At 45.2% G+C, this 24,021-nt stretch overlaps 1 protein-coding gene across 1 annotated transcript in view; it reads right to left on the reverse strand.

The window, feature by feature from the left end:
- VAT1L (vesicle amine transport 1 like) overlaps positions 1-24,021 on the reverse strand; it is a 147,735-nt gene that overhangs the window by 82,215 nt on the left and 41,499 nt on the right. Inside the window, exon 4 of the mRNA XM_004437090.3 lies at positions 4,987-5,129. Coding sequence (XP_004437147.1) covers positions 4,987-5,129 — 143 coding nt within the window. The remainder of the gene's footprint in view (positions 1-4,986; positions 5,130-24,021) is intronic.

A 24,021-nucleotide genomic window follows, 5' to 3' on the forward strand; every position in this document is an offset into this window, starting at 1 on the left:
CCAACTTAAAGAGAGGTCTTTTGGTTTGAGAAAAGAGCATGAAAAGAAAGGCTGTGCAGGGGCTGGCCCGGTGGCTTAGCAGTTAAGTGCATGTGCTCCACTGCTGGCGGCCCGGGTTCGGATCCCGGGCGCGCACCGATGCACCGCTTCTCCGGCCATGCTGAGGCCGTGTCCCACATACAGCAACTAGAAGGATGTGCAACTATGACATACAACTATCTACTGGGGCTTTGGGGAAGAAAAAATGGAGGAGGATGGGCAATGGATGTTAGCTCAGAGCCAGTCTTCCTCAGCAAAAAAAGAGGAGGATTAGCACGGATGTTAGCTCAGGGCTGATCTCCCTCACAAAAAAAAAAAAGAAAGACTGTGCAAAACCTCAACAACCCAACCATCAACCCAAGCAACCTCCAGGGTGGGTGGAGCCATCAGCCCAGAAACCATTACAGCCGAGGCTGGATGCCCTTGACCTCCTAGGAGAACATGTCCCACATTCAAGAGCACCTACTATGTGCCAGGCACAGTCCTGAGCACTTCCTAAGTCTTGTCTCATTGACACCTCTTGCCAACCCTGTGACTGGGGGCATCATTACCCCCATTTGATGGATGAGGAAACTGAGGCTCAGTGGGTTCAGGTGACTTACCCCAGGGCCCCCTGCAGGGAATAGGGGGACTGGTTTGATCCGTCACATCTAGAAACCAGGTGAGGGCCTCAGAGGCAGAGTCGGGTTTTATAGGGTGAGCTGTGGCCAGCCCCAGGGTGACCATCATTGTCACTTCCAGGCCATGCAGGCTCCCAGCAGGGGCCGAGCAAAGCTGGGGGCTGCCCCACCGGGCTTCACTTCACGCTGGAAGGAGGCGCTGCAGGGCTCCTGCATATTCAGACTGCCTGCTCCTCCCCACACCTCCCTCGGCATTTCTGAAGCTGAATCAGTAACACAGGGTTTGCACATGTGCAGGGGTCAAATTAGCCACAAATTCACTCCCCCTGTGGTCACTGTGTCCTTTTGAAGGTCAGTGGTGGAGTGAGGGTGAAGGATGAGGGTGAGATGGATATTGAGGAAGAGAAGTTGGGTAGAGGCAGATGTCACTCCCCGGGCCCTGGGGGTGAGGATGCTTTCGCCGTTTCTGTCAAATGTTTAAGCAGACATTGCTCCTTTTTTTGTGAGGAAGATTGGCCCTGAGCTAACACCTGTGCCCATCCTCCTCTATTTCGTATGTGGAACGCCTGTCACAGCATGGCTTGATAAGCCGTGCGTGAGTCTGTGCTTGGGATCAGAACCTGCCAACTCCGGGCCGCCGAAACGGAGCGCGTGAACTTAACCGCTATGCCACAGGGCCGGCCCTGACATTGCTCCTTTTGAGGCTAGACATGTTCCTTTGGTAAGAGTTTCAAAACTGAAAAGTGCCCATCCCCCATTCAATCATTACAAGCCCAATCAATGGATCAGACTGAAGGGGACTCAGTGGATTTACTTAAACTGCTCCAGGCCCCACAAGGAGCCCTGGCACAGGTCCTCCCTCGGTCATGCTCACACTGCAAAGCACCTTAGCAGCTCCTTTTAATAGAATAATCATGAAAATCATAAGCAGAGCTAGAGAGCTCATCAGAGACACAGGACCCATCCTCATTTTTCAGTCCCCCCAGTTTCTGGGGGTTTCCGCCTTGCCTGCATATGTGGGATCATAATTACATAAAATTACATAATTACAGAGAGGGTGAGGGCACAGGGCCAAATGCAACGGTTCCTAAGTCTGCTTTCTCCTGCTGTCATAAATCTCTGCAGATTTAAAAAGCAAACACAAATAGCCCCAGCTCCAAGATTCTCTGGGCCAAATTCAGCAGCAAGATATTTTGGAATTGCTGATGCAAGGCTCCTGTGGCTGTCCTTCCTCGGACCCCTTGCCCCTCTATTGTGAATATCGCCTCTTTGCTTTCCACCCACATGGATCAATGAGGAATTTCTCTTGAGTGGTGGTAGGTCTGGTAGAACCATTACTGGGAGAGAAATCCTTCGACTTTGCCAAGAAATTAATTCCCATTTATTTTAACTTTCATTTCCAGTTGGATCCTGGGTCTTCACTCAGGTCTTCTCTTTCTGAATTCCCTTTTCTCTGAGAACTCGTCTTTGCCATAGCCTTAACCTTCACCTCCAAGCTCGTGATGAGGGATGAGGCTATTTCATAGTGCCTGGCACGTGCCTGGCACACAGTAGGCTTCTTACATGTGAGTTGAGCACCATGTCTGATGCATAGAGGGCTGAGCACAGTTCCTGACACACAGTAGGCTTCTCAGAGGGCTGAGCACAGAACCCAGTGCACAATAGGCTATTCAAAGGGTGCTGAGCACAGTGCCTGGCACATAGTAGGCTTCTTAGCAAACGTGTACTACTAATGGCTCCCACATGTACTTAGCAATGCCATCTCTAGGAATCCTTTCTTGATCACTTTCTCTCTGTTCTCTCTAGGTGATTAGATTTTCATTAATTTCCACTAAGTCTCAGTTTCTTTACCCGTAAAATGAGGCATTTTCACTGATTCAAGGCTTCTAACTCTTCTACTTGGTTTCAAGCATAGCCATCTCTCTCCTCCCAAACAGAGAAGGGTAACTGACGTCAAGGTTAGGTCTACACTATAAATACTTTTCCCTCTTCCCTTTGCACTGCCTGGCTCAAGACTGAGAAGGTGTTCAAAAGAAGCTTACCGATTGACTGGCTTATAAAAGAGTTTTCATCTCAAGAAATTTTATGCTACTATTTTTTTCTAGTTTACCACACGCAAAATCGCGTCATAAACAGTATCCGTGATCAAATAATAAAGAGAAATCACTCTCCATTCCACTCCTATTGCATGTTAGCAGTTGGATTTTTTCCCCTTTCCTTTCATTTTATGTCTTTATGTGCCAAGAATTTATACAAAGCTGTGATCACAGTGTAGCTGGAATTTGGCATTCAGCTTTTTTCACTCAATATGCTACCATGGGTATTTTTTTCATTTTTGTGACAGAATCTTCACAATTATCATTTTTTTAGGGGCTGCATAATACTCAAGTGTGTGGGCGTAGCATAATCTACCAAGCGGTTTCCCTTCTGTTGATAACGGAGGCTGGTTCTGAGTTTTCCCTATCACAGACAATGCTGTAATTCACCCAGTTGGCATATGCTGAGCACACAATGAAGCAGAAGTCGTGCTTCGCTCTGCAACAGGCAATGTGTACCTGTTGCTTTTATCTTCTTTTGAATTATTTCCTGACGGCAGGATTTTTCCACCAGAGCACATATCAAAAGTGTAAATGAATCAATGATTAAAATATATTTTTTGGGGCGGCCCAGTGGCGCAAGCGGTTAAGTGTGCGCGCTCCGCTGCGGAGGCCCAGGGTTCGCTGGTTCGGATCCCAGGAGCGTACCAAAGCACTGCTTGGCAAGCCACGCTGTGGCGGCGTCCCATATAAACTGGAGGAAGATGGGCACGGATGTTAGCCCAGGGCCAGTCTTCCTCAGCAAAAAAAGAGGAGGATTGGCAGATGTTAGCACAGGGCTGATCTCTTCACCAAAAAAAACAAAACAAAAAATAAAATAAAATAAAATATATTTTTGTCCCCTCTTCCCCAACTAGACTCAAAGCTCCCTGAAGACAGTGACTCACAAGGTGGTTTTTGCGGGATCTCGCACCGTTGCATACTACCTAGCCCATCACAGACACTCGACATTTATTAAGCAGGCCGGTGCATGGAAAAAGGGAAGGATGCTTGCAAAAATACCACTAAGAGGCGGAAAGAAAAGATTGCTGAAGGGACAATGGTAGGTCATTTTCCAGACAACAGCTGGAGAGATGCAAGTTAAAAGAGGGAAGAACCACCTGTGGGTTATGAAAGTTATCTTGGACGTCTTCACAATAGGCCTGCAACTCGAGCCATCCGAGAAACAGGCGGTGAACTTCTACTAGCCAGCTTTAAAGCTCTCTTCTCACATCCCACTGGAAATATGGGGACAATCTTAAATCATATGCGAATCTCTGCATTCAAAATTTAAAAACAAATCTGAAAATTTAGACCATCGGAAGACTCTCCTTTCCAAGAAATTTCTCAAGTTTCACCTAATCTGATCTAAATCTATCAACTCATATAACCAGAGCTCCCATCCTCTAGTCCTTCAATTTTCCATCTTAATCTGTGATTTGGAGAAAATTGGTTTTTTATTACAATGCTAGCTGGACAACTCAATTCCTTTACATCTTACGATTTAGTGCTGGGGAATGAAAATATGGAAACAATGGCTCTGGGACATCTCTGAGGCCCCTCAGGAGCTGTGATGGAATGTGTGTGAGAATCAGCCTCGAGCCCTGAGCAGCAGCAGAGGTGGGACACACAAACCATCTGAAAGCGTGGTGGCAGCTGGGTTTTCCATCTGATTCCCTGCGTTGATATGCACATGGCCGTGATCAACAGCTTCAGGGTCACAGGTGGAAAATGGACCAGGTTACAAACCAGTGTCCCCCAGGGTGACTGCAGCAGCCAGCAGACTGATCTCCCTGCCTCCAGCTTCCCCCTCCCATTCATTCTCTGCACACCACCAGTGACTGGTCAAAACCCAAATCCAATCGTGTCACCACTTTGGGCCTTCGGTGGCTCTCAGTCACACCCAGGTGGAGTCCATGTTTCCTTGGGCTGTTACTTGAATGAATGAGAAATACAATTCTCTGTGTTCAGGCAGTGTTATAGCAGCTAGAAGTTAGTTTTGCAAGTCATAAATGAGCTTTGCAAGTTACTTAACTGCTCTGTGCCTTGGTTTTATCCTCTGCGAAAAGGGGATAATGATAGAGTTGTTGAGAGGACTAAATAAGCTAATACATGTGAAGTATTCAGCACAGAGCTAGTAACACTAAGCCCCCAGTACATGTTTACTCTTATTACTATTATTGTTATTATTATCAGCCCTCCTCTAGATGAAGGCTACTGCTCTTGAAGAGAGGGAAGAGCAAACAGCTTACCTTTTCACTTCTTGCACATAGTCTGCGTTTCTGTCAAACAGGTGGGTCACAGAGTCTTTGATTGCTTCATGCTTGAAAGTAGAAGCTGTTCCAAAGACAGTCACATTGGGGATAGTGGAGCACAGCTGAGCCACAGCTTGGCCCTGGAGGTGAAATAAAATAGACAAGTCACTCAGGAGAGCTGCCATCCAACAACCAGTCTTGCCGGGTGCAGAGCAGGACTTCCCGACCTTGCCACTGCTGACCTGTCTTAGGCTGGATTAGTCTTTGTCGTAGGGGGCTGAACTGAGCTCTCTAAGATGTTTAGCAGCATCCCTGGCCTCCACCTAGTAGGTGTCAGTAGCACCCCCCGAGTTGTGACAATCAAAATGTCTCCAGACATTTCAAAATGTCCCCTGGGGGATAAAATCTCCCCAGGTTGAGAACCACTGGCGTAGAGGAAAGTCAATGTAAGCCAGCAAAACCCCAGCATCGAGACTCAACAACTGTTATTTAACTACACTGAGCTTCAGGTTCCTCATCTATAAATTAGCAATAATGATACCTCCTCCCTAGGGATCTGGGGGATGTCTTAGTTTGGACCCCTAGAAGTAGACCCTGAGGCAAGAATTCAAGTGTCAGGACTATATCTGGAATATGGTCGCAGGAAATATCAGAGTATCAAGACAGAACTAGAAGGCAGCCAATAAAAGGAGTGTTGTCAAGCCCATATTCACCATGGGCAGCTGGAACTCAGGCCCTCTGAGGAACCATGAGAAAGCACAGAACACACAACAGAGTTATCCCAGCCAAGTGGTAAGGAAGCTGGAGTATTTATCCACTAAATTTCCATCTGATGTTGGCTGAGGATTGCTTCTGCACTAGTAACTCCTGTGCATGTCTGGCTTGTCCTCATGGGCCAAGCACGCTCCCAACAACTGGACAGAAGCCCTAAGGAAGCAACCTACAGCATGTTGAGTTGAGTGTTGAGAGGATATGGTATGGCTGACAGCAACTACTATAGGGGGTCTTAAATGAGGTGATATGTAACCCAGGTCAAGCACCTAGCACAAGACATGACACTTAATAGGTACTCAATAAATCTTAAGCACCCTTTAGTGGCTTTTTATATCTAGAACTGAGGTGTCCAGGCATATAAAGAAAAGGTGAACACACAAGGTTTAAACATTAAATGATCCAGGAGAAATCACAAATGCAGATAGGAATGGGTGACTTTACCATATCCTTTTTCAGTATGGTTGGAAATTTAAATCATTGGACACAATACTGTGATCGTGTACATTCAGAAACCTTCCAGTAAAACCCAACTTGCTGATGTTTAAGATGCATTCTAAAACCAAGTACTGTTTCTTTCCTGTGTTCCACCTGCCATCTTGAGGAGGCAGAAATTATTAAGGAGAGAAATTATTCTACCAAAGTCATCTGTGATATAAAGTCCTGCCTATCACTTTGTGTACATGGCTTCGTGTTGGTGGACTAAATCAGGTTGGCAGGTCAATTTGTGGAAAGGTTATTCTTCCCAACATTCGCAATTAAAGGCAACATTGAGAGGATCATAGAATGTCAGAGTTGGAAGATCATCCAATTACCCCCTCCCCATCATTGTTTTATAGAAAAGGGAATGCGGACTCAGAAAGGTCACAGTGACCCAGTTCTTCAGAGGCAGATCTGAGATTCAAAGCAAGGTCTCCAGACTTCCACTTATTGCCTTTTCTATTATGCTATGCTGTCGACTTATTTTGACATTTTAAGCTAGGCAGACTTTTTGCTGCCTAAAATAGACACGTTACTGACACGCTCACTTGGAGGTCAACATTTCAGAACATGGGCGTTTACCTAAGACTCAGGCAGGCTATCGTTCTCTGTTCTAAGAATAGCTTTGATATTTGCTTAACTTTTTTATCCCCTGATTTTAGAGAACAAAGAGGGGACTATCCTTCCTAGTGAGTGCAAATATCAGCCGCCAATGCAACAACCTCGAAAATTCGACAGGGCTTGAACTAACTTTGTTAGTGCTGGGATGGGAGATTAGAACTAGTTCCAATATCCATGTGGTCTCTCCTGCCTTCTGCAAATGTGACATTTATCCACTCGACTATTTTTCAAATTCCTATCATGTACTAGTCACACTGTACTATGGATGCTGGCGTGTCAGAAGTGATGGACACCCCGTAATCTCTATCTCGAGGCCCAAGCCCCCCACTGACTCCCAGACCTGGGTATCAAACTATCATTTTGGCATCTGTCGCCACCTGGTTATCCAAAACCAACACATCAGATTCAACTGATCTGAAATATAACTCATGGCTATCTCCAAAGGAGTGACTCCTTGTATTAGTTTGCTAGGGCTGTTGTGACAAAGTACCACAAATGTGGTGGCTTATAAAACAGAAACTTATTGTTTCACAGTTCTGGAGGCTAGAAGTCTGAAATCACAGTGTTGGCAGGGTTAGTTCCTTCTGAGGGCTATGAGGGAAGGATCTAGTCCAGGCCTCTCTCCTGGGCTTGTAGACGGCCATCTTCTCCGTGTGTCTTCACATGGTCTTCCCTCTATGTGTGTCTGTGTCCATATTTCCCCTTCTTATAAGGACACCAGTCGTATTGGAGTAGAGCCCACCCTAACGATCTCATTTTAACTTGATTACCTCTGTAGAGACCCTACCTCCAAATAAAGGCTCATTCTGGGGTACTGGTGGTTAGGACTTCAACATATGAATTGCGGGGAGAAGGGACACAATTCAACCCATAACACTCCTCTTACTGCATTTCCTGCCTCAGTGGATGGAATCGCACCATTCACCCACCGCTAAAGCCAGGAGTCTGGGGGTCCTCCTGGACATCTCTTCCTCCCCCGCCCTCACATCCAGTTAGTCAGCAAGTGTGTTGTTTCCACTCAACACCTCTCGCGACTGTCACTTCTTAGTCTGGGTGTCATATTTCCTCTCATGAATTATGACAACACCCTTTGAACTGGTCTGGCTGTTTCCATGTGCACCTCACACTGTGGGCAGAGTGATTTTTCTCCAACACAACACTGAGCATTTCACTATTGGTTTCAAAGCTTCCCAATGCCTGTCATGGCTTTCAGAATGAAATGCACATCCTTTACTTTATCACACGGGCTGGCCCTCTGGCTTCTGACCCAGTCTACCTCATTAACACGATTTCTCCCCACTTTTCCAATATCCACTCCCTAACAACATGTGGAACTTGAGCCACCACTCGCTGACACTCGCCATGAGCCTGGCGCTGTGCAGCCCTCATCCCATGGCGTTCTCAGAATGAGCCTGTAACCTTATTTTGCTGAGGTTTACAGAGGTTAGGTGCCTGGTCCAAGGCCACTGGGGTAAGATGCGGCAGACCTTGATCTGCTCTACTCACCAGCTGAGCAACCTTGAGTAACATATGAGTTCCTCTAGTCACTGGTCTTAATATGAGGATTGTTAATACTATATACACTATAAGATTTTTGCGGGATTATATGACATAAAGCATCCAAGGGCTTAGAACAGTAAATGCCAATAAATATTTGCTATCACTACTACTATGACTGCTATCACTATTTTTCTTAGTAGTATTATTCTATCAGCAGTAAGAGCATAGCCACTATCCTACTCTCCTGAATGTATCACGATATTTTAGCATCGGTGCTAGTTTTTTCACATGCTTTTCCCCTATCAATGCCCATCCTTCCACTTCTTCTTCAGATCATAGCCACTCCCTGTTGGGCATCTCCTCTTCTAGAAATCCTTCCCAGAATCCCAGGCAGAGTCGCTTGACTCTTTTTGTGTGACCGTAGACCTGTGGTTCCTTCCTCCAAGACAGCGGCCACCACAGCCTTCTGTGGCTGCTAACTGACCCATCTGTGAGCTCCATGAGGTCAGGGACCATGCCTCATTTGGCTCTGTACCCCAGTGCCCAGGGCAGAGCCTGGCATATAACAAGTGTTTGGTAAGACTTGTTGACCAGATACAGGAGAAACAGAGCAGTTCGATGTAATGGGGAAGCCCCCTCATCACTTTGCAGATTTCTATATCCTTTACTATTGCAGAGTAGGAATACAGCAGAGATTTAATTAACATATCTCCTCTCCGACCCAAGCGGAACTTAACCATTTCCATTTTAAAGAGAAAGATACATGCGGTAGTAAAATGAGATTATTTATAAATAAATAAATAATATTTATATTATTATATAACATATAATAGAGGAGTATTATAATATGTAATACATAAATATATAATATATAAATATTATAATTATATATAATTAGTATGATATATATACGTATAATTAGTATATATACATATATGTATAATTAATAATATCTAGTATATAATATTCCATTTATAATATATAATTAGTATAATAATAATACAATATGATTGTTATATAGGCATACAAAAATAGAATTAATATATTAGTATAATATACAAGTATTATATATATCATAATTTATATTATTATATAAATAATAATGGGTAGAAAACACAAATTCCGTGCCTATCTATTTGCAGCACCTCCTCCCACCAGCCTTTGAGCTCTCTATTAATTCACTTAGGCAATGAGAGGCCCTTGCAAGATGCTCAATGATTTTCTAAAGTAAATAATGCTCAGCATTCTGTATTTAAGCAGAAAAATGCTTTCCCTCACATTTACAGAAAATCTGTCCTCTCCCTTTTCCAACCCCCAAGGTGAGTGCAGGATCAGCATCTAATTTATCCTCGTTTCTCCCACACGCCTAGCAAATAGCAAGGACTCAATAAACATTTGTGGAAGACACAATTTTCAATAAAAAGGATTTTGCAATTTACCTGCAGACCCAGAACATCAAACAAACAAGACAATCCATTCTCCCAGCAGCAGCAGTAAGTGGAGATTTGCACGCACTTGTTTTTAATTGATTTTCCTTTCCCTCTTTAGAAGGTAAGAATCCTGCAGCAGGCCCCAGCCTCTCTTCCCCATGGCTCACAATGCAGTAGGAACAGCAGCTGCGGCTCCTTTGTCTCACCATGTGCCAGGTACTGTGCTAAAGGGCTTCGTTAAACCCTTAAACCACTTTTAAAGCAAGTGTTTTGTTTCCCTTTTATACCTGAAAATGGGGATTCAGAGAGGGAAAGGAACTCGTCCAAGGTCACACAGCTTGTAAGTGATAAAGCTGGAGTCAAATTCAGCTGCAAGGCCACTCTGCTATTAGTCTTCTCATCCAGCCAGCTGAGCATCAAGTTGCTGACATGGAACTGAGATCTTGGAGAAAACCATGGGTGCTTGGCATCAATCTGGAAGGCTTCATTGATCCACTCTTTGGATAGCTTTGTCTCAGGTTCAGCCCTAATTCCAGGGCTGCTGGGGTCCCCTCAAGCAGAGCACAGAATCCAGGGACAGTAGTTTCAAGGGGGCTGTTCTGCATCCCTGAAATCTAACTCCTATCAACAGACTGGCAGTTCAAAGTAAGGTCCTATTCCAGAAAAGCTAGGCACAGTAGACGAATGATTAGAGGAGCAAATGCATCTATATAAAAGGCTTAGTACGCCGCCTGGTACATACTAAGGACTCAACAAATGGCAGTTTTTAGCCATAACTGCCCTGGAATTAGGACTGAGCTTGGTTGAAATTCTGGTCACCCCCTAAATGGGAATTTAGGAGAGATGACCTTGTCAGTGCACTGAGATTCAGGACTCGGCATCAGAGACTCAACTAAGTAAGAGACAAAGAATGGATGGCTTAAGACGGCCTCTATAACAACAGATACTGTCTACCTCCCAGCCTTGTTTCTCATCATAAAGCAGAACTCTAGCCTTGACCATATGGAAAAATGTTCAGTCTTTCCTAAGTGCCACCTCCTCTCACCATAGGACCATTGCACATGTAGTTTCCTCTTCCCTGTCTTTTCCCCTGGCTGATTCCTAGTCATCCTTTGAATCTCAGCTTCTCTGTTACTTCATTGAGTCATTCATTCCATCACTATAGGGCTATTCAATGAGTGCCTCTTGTAGACTAGACACCATGAGAGGTGCTGGAAATTCAAAGGTGAACAAGTTATATATGGTCCCTGTCATCTTGGAGCTTTTATTCTAACAGGAGCAACAGACATTACTAAAATAAATACACTATCAAAAGTACAATTATACACCTAAACCAAGGTCCAGCCACTGAACCACTGGGATAAGACCATAATGGTGCACTACACATTTTTGTAAATGTGCAGAAAATGAGGGGCATGCACAAAGTCATGTAGGAGGAGAGACTAGGTTAAATGGGAACTTGAACTTGACGATCTCTGTGGTCTCTCCAGTTCTCCGATTTCTGGGTCCCACTGACTGGTTCTTTAGCTGGGCTAAAGAAAATCTATTTGAGGAAGACTGTCCAAGAGAATGAAAATTTATGCATTACCCTAAGTTTGGTGGAAAAATGGAACTTTCTATTGCTAACTTGACCATTTCTGAGATCACTTTTAAAATAGAACTATGTTTATCTCTTCCAAAAACTGTTTTCACTTTTAAACAGCTCGTGGGAGCCACAGACCATTCACGTGGTCAGAGAACGGAAAAGAATTAGCAGAACGAGCTTGTGAATGTACCGAGAAGACACCTGGAGGAAACGGTGAGGTAAGACTTTTTTCTGCCAAAGAATTGTCAGTTTACTTTTTCATCTTCACCAATGCATAGAGGTACTTGGATTAGGAAAGATAACTGAATGTTATCACGAAATCTAGTACAGTCATGTGCTGCATAAGGACGTTTCGGTCAATGACGGACTGCATATATGATGGTGCTCTCATAAGATTAGTACCATGCAGCCTAGGTGTGTAGTAGGCTGTACCATCTAGGTTTGTGGAAGTACACGCCATGATGTTCGCACAGTGACACAATCGCCTAACGATGCATTTCTCCGTTGTTAGGCGTCGTTAAGCGTCACGTGACTGTACACTGGATACTTGAGCTGTCCTTACGCTTTTCTCACGACAATACAAACTCCCACTCTGAGATTTAGACACAGGTTTAGAGGCATTTTTTTTTTTCAGATCAATGCTGCTGTCATTTGCCTGCTCAACAACTCAGTTGACTCAATCTAAGGAGAGGAAATTCAAATCCCACTGTGTGGGCTGATCCACGTGACCCGCCCTCAAAGGCAGCAAAGAATATTCTGTTCTCACTTAGTATGCTCTAAGAATCAGTCAGCTTTTCTTTATCTTGTTTGTCATTGCAAAACTGTTGAACTATACATGACACTCCCTGTAACATACATGTGCTGAGAATTTCAAAAGCAAGAAGCTTCAGGGGCACTCGGCTGAGGGAGCAGACAGAAAAGGAAGAAAAAAGTGAAAAGCAGGATAGGCATTTTTCAATTGCTCAAGATTTAAATATGGAAAACTTTTTTTTTTAATCCAAAAAAGCAACAGATATATTCTTTATTCTTTGGGAAGACTTGTTAGATAATATCTTTTATTTTTTTTCCTCTTTTATTTATCATACAGATCAGTGCTTCTCAACGTGTGGTGCGAGAACCAGCAGCACCAACATCATCTGGAGACTTGTTAGAAATGCAGATGCTCAGGCCCCAGCCCAGACCTATGGAATCAGAAACTGCGGGATGGTGCCTGGCAATCTGAGTTTTAACAAGCCTTCCAGGAGATCCTGATGTTGTTGAGAACCATCAATGTAGATTATCCTAAACGGCATCAATCCACATGATTTAGATGCTAAGGCCCCCATGATGCTCAGAATATCTTAACATAAGATATTTTATCTAAAACCAGTCTGAGGCCTGATTATTAGTATATATTTTATAAGTTCCCTGAGTAAATCTAATGTGCAGCCAGTGCTGAGATCCAGCTCTCTATAAAGTTTTCCTTTGTCTGATTTGGTCATTTATGGCATCGTAACAATCCACTTCCTCTTTTCCTACTTGAGGTTGACATCACAGCTCGTGGATTTAGCACGTGGGATCCCGTAGATCAGAGCATGAACAACACAGTCTTCCGTGAGTCAGAGATGCAAGAAGAGAAAATAATCCCCCTGCCCCACGAGCCAGGTCTAAAGCCCTGGAGGCTTGGAGAAGTTCAGCCTCCCTGCTCCCTGGGCCTCCGCTAGGCGGCCGAACGCCCAGGTTTTCCCAGCTACTCACAGCTCTGCCCGTCAGGTGACTGCAAAGGTGAATATTTAAACCTTTTCCTCTGCTCAGACTGCGCTGAGCTCGTTGCAGAGGCACTCGGTTGAGAAGCAGCAGGACAAAGCAGACAAGAGTGGTGTGGGTTTATTTATTCAAGTTCATCTGCAGAGAGCTGCCTGTGCGCCAGGCAGGGTTCTACGTGCTCTCTGAACACCAGCTCATTCGATCTGCATTACAACCTCCATGAGGTGCGTACTGTTTCATCCTCATTTTCCAGATGAAAGAACTGAGGCACAGAGCAGTTATATACTGCCCAAAGTCACACAGCAAGTCAACAGCAGAGACAAGATTTGAACCTGTGCTGTCTGGCTTCAGCCCATAATCTTAACCACTGCCCTGTGCTGCAGGACAGTAGAGGGTCTGGAGGCTAAAAGGAGAGAAGGAAGGGGAACCATCTCTTACTGGCTAGTTACTCTTTGTCAAGCACTTTATACACATCTCATTTAACCCTCCCAACATCATATTCCCACTGTGAAGACAGGCTCAGAAACGCAGGTTCAGAAAGATCAAGTGACCTTACTCAAGGTTATCCTGCTGGTAGTAATTGGAAACCGAGGCTCAGAAAGGCTAAGTACTAGCAACTAGAAGTGATGGGATTTAAACCCAAGCCTCCTTGTCGATAAGCCCAACTTCTTTGTTCTTTGTTATTGAGCATCAAAACAATTAAATAGAAATGAGACACATCAGAGGTTGCAGAGCAAAGTCAAGCTCCAGGATCCCATACCTGATTCAGTCCTGGAGCTGCCACTTAATCTGGGTGAGCCTCAGATTCCTCTTCTTTAAATCAGGGATGACGATATCTATTCGACAAGGCCAAGTTTGGGTCAAAGACGGTTAACATATGTGATGTAATTCACCAGAGATGACCCAGAGTAGGTGTTCAATAAGCTGGTTTCTCCCCCATCGCCTTTCCAAAAGCCACCTCTTCAGGGAAGCCTCCCCTGAGATCTCCAGAAGAGTTAATACCTCCTGTTCGGCCCCCAAACTTGCACATGTGACTGCTCAACTGTCTTTCACTCTGAGCTGTGGTTCTTCTTCCCTCCTTTCCCGGATCCTCCCCTCCCCTCCACTCTCTCCTCTCTTCTCCTCCTCCTTCTCTTCCTCCCCTTCCTCCCCTTCCTCCGTTTCTCTCTCTCTTCCTTTTTAAAAATCTCTTTCTTTTGTATCTCCCACTAGACTGTCAGCTCCTTAAGGAGAGAACAACATCGCATTCCCGTCAACATCTGCAGCATTGGGCCCACTGCCTGGATCTCAGTTACGGTGTGTTGAATGGAGGAAACAGCAGAAGAGACAGAAGTTTGGTGCACAGAGCACAAGGTGCTCAAAGAGGACCCACGGTGTCAGAGGGCGATCGAGGGCTGAGACTGGGGATGTGGGCCCTTTCTAGAGAATGGACATCCATCTGCTGCTCAGCCAGCTTCTCTGCTTTAGCCCTTGGCTGGATACGGAGAAGGTTTGTCCCACATTCCTTGGCAGCACAATTACAACTTTACATCAATGAAAGGGGAAATTTATGTTCTTACCAAGAGTAAATACTCTTTTATTTTTCTTTTCAACCACAAACATGGATTGGGGAGAAGGGTAATGTGGGGGATCAGAACTGGCCACCTCAATATATGTCTCTTTTCTCTGAAAGAAACTTTGACTTCCCCCCACCACTAACTGCCTGAAAGAATTTAACTCTGGGTGTGGATAGACTGGGAAGGTCCTTGCTAAGCCCATTCCAAGTAAAAGTAGAAGCCACCCTTTGTAAGAGACATTTATATTTGTAAGGGAAATCTCCATTTGTAAAGGTATATCCCTCTCTGTATTGGGAAGAGGAGGGGAAGCCCTTATCTCTAGAAACTTGTCAATGCGGAAGGCGAAGGCGAGGCCTTAAATCTGCATAATAACCTTACTCTCGTTTACTGTGCTTTTCTCATAATCTCCCGTAGCTGACTCCCCACACCCCCAACATCCTCCTTTGTCTTTAGCTGGAGATAGTATTTAAGATGAGAACCTCTGCTATCTTGTTGAGTTACCCACTAGGTCTCTCCCCTGTATACATGTTATAAAGCTTTGTTTGATTTTCTCCTGCTATTCGGTCTCATGTCAATTTAATTTGTAGCCCAGCCAGAAAGGACCCAGAGTGGGTAGAAGATAGTCTTCCTCCCCTTCAGTAAGATGAGGGTACTAACTGAGGAAGGAACATAGAATGAATGTTAGGATCAAACAAGTTTGGGCCTAGGAATATATTTCTCAAAGAGCCACCAGAGCCTTATTACAGGTAGACGGCGGCCCTGATTCCTCCTAAGGCAGTTAGCAGATGCTCCCCGAGCTGGCTGGGGTGGACCTGCCCCTGCTCTTGCCCCTGTACACCTGCCAGCAGAGGCCTGCTCCCAAGACTCTGGTCACTCGTGGGGACACAGGGATGTTCATGAAGGGACTTGGCAAGAACGACTCCCACTGCCCAGCATGGACCCAGCTCCCTACGGGTGCCTGAAACACTTGGTCTCGGCACAGCTGGGTTTCCTAAAGACTGGTCATCACCGAGAACAGCAGGCAGCTTTGGGACTGAGGCGGGGAGAGAGGTGACTTTCGCTTTCCCAAAGTTTCTCCTAGGAGCTGGTCTCGTGAGCACTGGGGGCTACTGGGATGATGCACAGATGACAGCTCAGCCTTCTGCTCTGGCCCGGAGGGAGGTCAGTCTGTTTGCACTTCATGGTGTGTTTGAGGGTCAAACAGGGCGTATTTTTGTTTGAGCAATAAGGAGAGGCTGCCCCAAGACAGAGGGTGGAAGAGACACAGAGGTGGGCTTTAGGGAAATAGACTGTACGAGGCCCCCTCTTTCAGAACAAGATACAGAGCAGGCTGGCTCTGAAGAGAGCCTTGGACACACAGGAGCAGAAAAACAGTCCTGAGCCCCCTCCTGCCATTTCAGCCCTTCGCACCTTCAGTTGCTCATACAAACAGGAAGGTCTGGAACACAGCATCTCCGAGAGCCCCCTACAGAGGCAGCTCAGCATATGGGGAGAGGTGTGATTGATATAGAAAAAAGCTGTACATATTTAATGTATATATCTGGATGAGTTTGGAGATAAGTATATACCCATAGACAATGCTATAAACTTAACCATCACCTCTAAAACTTCCTCCTTCCCTTTTTTTTGTGTAATAACATTTAATATAAGATTTACCCTCTTCACCAACGTGTAAGTATTATAGTATTGTTAACTACAGGCGCTATGCTGTACAGATCTCTAGGACTTATTCATCTTGCATAATGGAAACTATGCACACTTTGACCAACATCTCCCTGAGTTCCCCTCTCCCCAGACCCTGGTAACTACCATTCTACTCTCTGCTTCTATGAGTTTGACTATTTTAGATTCCTGATATAAGTGGGATCACGTAGGATTTGTTCTTCTGTGTCTGGCTTGTTTCACTTAGCATAATGTCCTCCAGGTGCATCCATGTTGTAGCAAAGGGCAGGATTTCCTTTTTTAAGGCTGAATGACATTCGATTGTCAGTCTATTACACATTTTGGTCATCCGGTCATCAGTCAATGGACATTTAGGTTGCTTCCATGTCTGTGCTAATGTGACTAATGCTGCAATGAACGTTGGAGTACAGATATCTCCTTAAGATCCTGATTTCAATTATTTTGGATGTATACCCAGAAGTGGAATTGCTGGATCACACAGTAGTTCTATTTTTAATTTTTTGAGGAACCTTCATACTGTTTTCAAAAGTGGCTATAGCAGTTTACATTCCCACCAGCAGTGCACAAGTTTTCCCTTTCCTCTACGTCCTCGCCAACGCTTATCTTTTGTTTTTTGGATAATAGCCATCCTAACAGGTGTGGGGTGGTCTCTCACTGTGGTTCTGATTTGCTTTTCCCTGATGATTAGTGATGCTGAGCACCTTTTGAGTCAGGCAAACCTGAATTTGAAACCTTGCTGCACCACTGATGGGCTGTGGGACTTCGGAAAGATACTTCATCTCTCTGCGCCTCAACGGTCTCATCTGTAAAATGGAGAAAGGGCTCACTCCCCTCAAGCATTGGTTACAGGCCCACATGCACACAGACGAGAGCACGCAGTACAGTGCCGGGCAGAGCGGTTGCTCAGGAGATTTCCAGATCCTTGCTCCTCCTCTGCTGAAGAACGTACGTGCTGTGTTATGATCTTCAGCCTACTAGCTCCAGGTTAAGCAGCTTTGTCTCAGGCCCTCCGGGATTTCTGATTGTCCACTGCAGGGCAGGTGGCTGGGTGGGAAGGGTTCCATTTATGGCCGCTGCTCCCCACTCCCCTACCTCCTGGCAGGCACAGCCGTGAGCCTTGGCAATCTGAGTGCAGGCATCTGTCTTGTAATATTTTTAAGTTTCTATATATTATACGATGTTTTGACATCTCTAAAACCTTTCTGGCTGGGGAGATGCTGCCCCTCCCTGGGCTAGCCAGTTCTTAGAAATAACAAAAGGCTCAACTGAAGTATGCCTTTGATAGACGGACTAACCAACCCAGAGCCAGACCCCCTCTCTCTGGCCCACACACCCCAGGAGGCAGTATTCCTCAGCCTTAATCATCCCCGGCCAGGTACCAGGCAAGTAGAGGCCACCCCTATGGCCCAAACTCCACTGAAATTATTCAAACCAGCCAATCCTAAACTGTCTGTCCCGCCCCGCCTTGCCTTTTCTGCAGAAACCCCAATAAATGCTGTGGCCTAGGCGCTTCCCCTGCTCCTGTCTTCTGGATCCTGAACACCCTGCTGTCTTTCCCATGTGGCCCTGGGTGGCATGCTGCGCCTCCTGTCTCTAGGGCCTGTGAATATAATAAACCTTGTTTTCCTGAGCCTCTGCTCTGCCTATTCTTGTGTCCACATCTGACTGACCATCTCATAAAAGAATACAAAACAGCATCCCTCGCTTGCCCCAGGGGTTGAGAGTTTTTGTGCAGTATACAGCCTGCCCAACTGCACATGATAACTCTACTAACCAGCTCTCATGGGGATCATACCAAGTCTTGTGTCTCTCATCAGTACCGCTTTCCAACTGATGGAGACCATGGGTGGCCACAGGACAACCCACAGGCCACAGACTCCCACATTGCCCAAGAGTTGTACTCCAGCAACCATGTGGCTGGAATCCTGGCCAGGGAGCCTGTCCAGGCCACCAGATGGCAAAGTCCCCTTCACAGGGCTCTAAATCATGGTTGGTCAGAGCCACTTCCAGGCTGGCTGCCTTCCACACAGTGCATCTGGATAAATTTCCTGGATAATTACATTTGCATAGTAGGATGCCGGATTCACATTTCCAGCCAAATTACAATTGGTACCCACAATGTGGAGCTGTGGTTTTGATAAATGCATCTATTTCAACCAAAAACTTGCTAGGTAGGGTGATCATACAATTTATCATCTAAGATTGGGATACTCTTTGAGTGAAGTGGGATGCTATTATTAATTTTGCCTGTTCAGCAGGCATAAACTAGAAGTGCTCTAGGCAAACTAAGTCATCCTACCTAATAGGGTGTGGCCCCTCTAGCATTAACTTAAGGAAAGGAACTAATAGATGGCTAGGAGAGAGGACCAAAGGTATAGGCATCCATGAGACTTTTTGATCCTTGGATCTACCATTCATCACTTGAGGGACTTTGGCCCAATTATTCTGAACTGACAGCCTTACTTATAAAGCTGGGATAATATTACCGACCTCGTAGGGTTCTCATGAAGGTTAAGTAGACATATACAGAGAAAGCTCTGCACAAGATGGAGCGCAAAGTGGGGGCTTAGGAAGTATAAGCTCGCTTCCCCTACTCCTGTCTTTGCCCATCTGCTACATCGCCTGCGCCCTAAACACAGGGATTTGTGAAACCAACGAGCCTGGCGGGAAGTCAGTGCCCTTACTCGGGATGATGGTTTTCACAACTCAGCAATCTGCCTTTTTCTGAGTGTCCCTGTTCGTTGAAGGCACCTCATTAACCAGCCCCTCAACAGGACCAGGAGCCTGACCTTGGTGTCAGCATCCTTCTGATAGGATCAGCAACTTCATTGGAAGCACTTGCCATGGGCATGAAATACTCAAATCTCAAATCACTGCTCTCCCCTGCCAGCACTCAGAGATCAGACATCGGGACTCGTTCTGTGACTTCAAATCCCTCGGCTGAGGTTCTGAACCGGGCTGTGCAGAGCCCACCACAGCTGGAAGGTTGCGTCGGATGCTTCTGGATGAGAGTACGTTTAATATTCAGTCCTGTAGGAAAGTGAAGAGCGGTGGCCGGGTCTCCAGAAGGGAATTCCCACGGCGATGTTGAGCCTTATTTGCTTGACCTTTCCTACCTCTCCATCCTGAGACCCTCTCTCTTTAAAGAGCAGCTCACTTCCCAAAGCTTTGTCCCACCATTTCATATTAGCAAAAACATTCAAAGTTAACTGACTTTCTTTGTAAATGCAACAAGTGTAAAATTATTTCACTCTCAATATTGTTTACCAAGCCGTTTCCCTTACTTAAACAGAGACACCACCAGGTCCGACGCTATGTCTTGAATCATCTCTTTACCTGGGGCCCCCAGCACAGCACCAGGCACATATAAGGTGTTCATAAAATGTGGCAATGAGTGAATGAATGAAAATCTTTTCTCATTTTTTCCTTCTTTCACACATCTCAGTAAAGCAACAGCCTGTTCCTTTCATGGCGTTCTTTTCACTGTCCCACAAATTTTATGTGTTTATTTATTGTTCCGTTCAGTGAAAATTTCTGTGCCATGCACACAAATCAATGTGCCATGCTCTGTGCCCACCTACTTTGTGCCACACACTTGCTGGGTTCTAGGAACCCAGTGGCAGATTAGTGGACATGGATCACCTGCGGGGTACCCCTGATTATGCGTACTAGCCATCTAGAATTATGCAAGTCAGGTGAGCATTCAGAACATTAGTCTTTGCACACGTGTGTGGTAACAGTGCCCTCAAGGTGGGTGTGAGGAGTGAAGGATGTGACCCCCTGAAGGGCTGGGCATCTTCCCTGGCCCCAGGCAATATTATGGCTAAGGACTTTGACTCCTCTTTTGTCTCCCCAACAAGATCTCCGACCAGGCAATCACACATGGTAGGACAAGAAAGGAGAAACCTGAGGAGCACGGAAAACATAGATCTGGGACTCTTAAGACCTAAAAATGTTCTCGGGTCATCCACTCCCACCTCCTACCTGGGGCAGGAGGCCTGACTCAGCTCCCTCCTATATATTTCCGGGACGAAAACTGATGAGATGGAGATGGAGAACTAATTGCCCCCCAAGTCAGCCCATTCTATTTTGGGGCCACTCTAATTGTTTCGCAAGTCTTATTTATATTGTGCTATGGGTAGCCTCCCCATAGATTTTGCTCCTAGGAGGCATGGCACACAAAACAATAGACTCGTGTGTCTCACACCCCCTAATATCACTCTGTTGATACTTCCAACATGTCTCCCACATCCTGAATCTTCTTATTTCCAGCCTGACCAAGTTCAATCCCTCAACTCTTCTCTTTGACAAATGGAACCACATCCAGCGGATAATGGCTTGTAGGGTGGAAATCCTCTTTAATGTGGCATGGTGGGGCTATCTCACTCCACTTGAACATCAGCGGTTCTAGATATTTCTGTGCTCACAGCCTACTTTCATGTAACAGAATTTGGAGTAACACTCTTGAATGGATCAAAAAGATCAAAATAACAATAAAGGTAGGGAGGATGACAACCATAGCACAGCAATATCTCACAGTCTCTGTAAAGGCAACGACAGTCACCTTACTGTTCCCTTGGTTTTGCCACTTGATTTTAGAGCTGCTTAGTGGCCTGACCAGGCTCTTTTTACACAGGCGCATAAGACAAATTTCTTGCATGGCCCCGTAAAGAGGTGATCTTCCTTAGACAACAGCTTCACTTTAAGCTTCTCCTTTTACTCACAACAAGTTGTATTGCATGCTACGCTGCATTTGAGAGCTCTCTCATGTCCACACTCTGATGGACAGGCAGGATATGTATCCTCAGTTGTAGCAGAAGTCAAGTGTACACGTGGGTGATTGCCAAGGTTTGGGGGTACATTGTTGGTACAGTATTAAGGCAACCCAGTTTGAAGACCACAAGTTTATACATCAGAAGCATGGAGGACAGGGGGAGAGGTGGATGGTTTGGCTTTTGCCTCCCTTCCTCCTCCCACACACCCATTGCTTTTGGCCACTAAATATTTATAGGTGGCAGGGCTGGCCTGGTGGCATAATGGTTAAGTTCGCATGCTCCACTTTGGCGGCCTGGGGTTTGCTGGTTCAGATCCCGGTTGTGGACCTACACCACTCATCAAGCCATGCTGTGGCAGTGACCCACATACAAAATAGAGGAAGACTGGCACGTGTGTTAGCTCAGGGCCAATCTTGCTCACCAAAAAAAAATATGTACATATATACTTATAGGTGGCAATAAACAAAAAAGCTAAAAGAAAACCACTCACAATTCCAGAGCTTCCTGTCTGCGTCCTCATTCCCTAAAAGCTTCAGCAAGACTGAAGCCATTATTTCTCCAAGCCCAGTACAGATTCTGGACATATTAGCAAGCTCTCCTGAGAGAACGAAATGCCACATTTTGCAGTGGAAGGATCTATTCTAATCTCTACTAAGCTCTTTTAAAAAGGTAATATTATGAAAGCAACCCATATTCATGCCCGTCGTAAAGAATGAAATTTGGAAAATACAGAAAACTACAAAAATGTCGACTATGATGCCAAATCTCAGAGATAAACACTCTACATAATTTGGCTTATTTTGTTCCAGTAGTTTTCCAACATATATATCAATATTTGGCTGTCCACAGAATTGGAATCATCCTGAATATATCACTGTGAACCCTGATTTTTTTTTTCTAAGCTTCTATATGAGCATTTTTGTGGGTCATGAAAAATTCTTTAACACCATCATTTTGAATGGCTAGGGAATATTCTATTGTGTGGATACACTATAATTTCTTTTAACCAATCCTTGTCTTATAGGACATTATAATGCTATCCTATTATAAACCATATTTCAGTGAACATCTTCGCACATAGATCTTTGTAAGTTTCAGAAGGCAGAGTCTAAACCTGTTTTATCTGCTGCTGCATATTTTGTGTCTAGCACATCGTGGGACAAACTGTGGATGCTCAATGTTTGAGTACAGACTGGCTGCCTGTTTGACTAACTCTCTGATTATTTCTTTAGAAGATATTGCCAGTAGATAGGATTGCGCCCTGTATTTTATATGGCAACCATACCAGTATGAAATTACGAGGTCAAATGGCTTAGTGCAGTTCTAAAGAGAGATTTGGGAGGCAAAGCAAGAATTCCTGACTCTGTGGTCCACAGAGTGATAAAGAGAGCCTGCCGAGGGCCGTTTCTGCGTCAAAGAATACATTTTGGTATTGGGACGTCAAACATGGTCACTGGCTTAATGGCTCACAAGCTATTTTAAGTAATGAATCTGTCTACATGTAGTTCACATTTTGATGATAACATACTCATTTATTAATTCCACATCTTAATAAATGTATCCTCCTCTGTGTAATTAAGAACCTCATTATCATTACACAGATGCTGTCTGCCTGGAACAGGTGAAGTTCATCAGTTTAATTTGATCAAACAATTACCAAGCACCCACTTCATCCTGGACCCTGTGCCATGCGCTGGAAGCACAAAGATGCCTAAGACCCACTCTGACCTCAAGAAGATTCATCTAGACAGGAAAACCTGTGGACGACTGCAACACGCTAGTGCCTGGCTTATGGAGGTAGTTAATACCTATCTGTTGGATGGATGGATAGATGGATGGATGGATGGAGTCTGGTGAAGTCAATATCAGCAAAACAATGTTGAGGAGGTAGAGATGGGAGAGCAGGGAAGTCTTTCAGGCGGAGGTGACATTTAAATGATGAATAGGAGTTTGCCAGGCAGAGAAATAAGGGGAGCTAGCAAACGCTGTCAGGTTGAAAAGTGCATGGGTGCACGGGAAGATGGACAGACAGGCATGGCTGGAGATAAAAAGGTTGGAGGGGAGGAGATGATGGAGAGGGATGCTTAGGTTAATCTCTGGCTGATCACAAACGACTTGTTCAGAGGGTGTGGGCTTCCCCAAAGGCAGACTCTAAGATGAAGATTTGTGTGCACATAGTTTATTTGGTAACCGATCCCAGAAAGTGAGATGAAGGAGTGGGGTGGTGAGGCAGGGAACAATATGGGTGGGTATCCAGGATGCCTGCCACAAAGCCTCATGGGTAACAGGCTAGATCTCACAAGCCAACCCTGTGACTAGACAAGGACAATAACCCTCTCCCAATGACTTAATACTGTCAGCAGTTGCTGCCTGGGGTGTTTGATGTTTCCTAAAGCCTACAATGTGCTTTTCACAGAATTGCCTCCTTGTCTCTGCTTAAATGTCACCCACTCAGTGAGGTCATCTTTGATGATTCCACCTGCAGTGCGTCTTTCTCCTTGCTCTCTATGATAGCAGCGTGATCTTTTCCATACATATATATATATATAATCTTATATGTATATGTATGTGTGTATATGTTATTTATACATATATATATTTGTTTGATATTTGGCCATGCGCCCATCTCCCTTATTTGCCATTGCATTCTAAACCCCTAGCATGCTGCCTGGCACATGGTAAGTGCCCAGTAAAGGTCTGTTGGATGAATGAATAGGGCCCACCACCTGCCTCCTACACTTTCTGGCTGAGGAAGCCTTGTCTCCTCCATTGTCCGCTCCACAGCCCCAGGCCTCAAGGTCCCATCATCTCTGCACGCTATGGGGTTGTGTGGCTGGGGAAGAACCCTGAGCAGCAGGGCGTATCTGGCCTCTGCTTGGCCCTGG

Source organism: Ceratotherium simum, chromosome 30 (genome assembly GCF_057802395.1).
Source record: "Ceratotherium simum simum isolate JZ-2026a chromosome 30, ASM5780239v1, whole genome shotgun sequence".
NCBI lineage: Eukaryota > Metazoa > Chordata > Mammalia > Perissodactyla > Rhinocerotidae > Ceratotherium > Ceratotherium simum.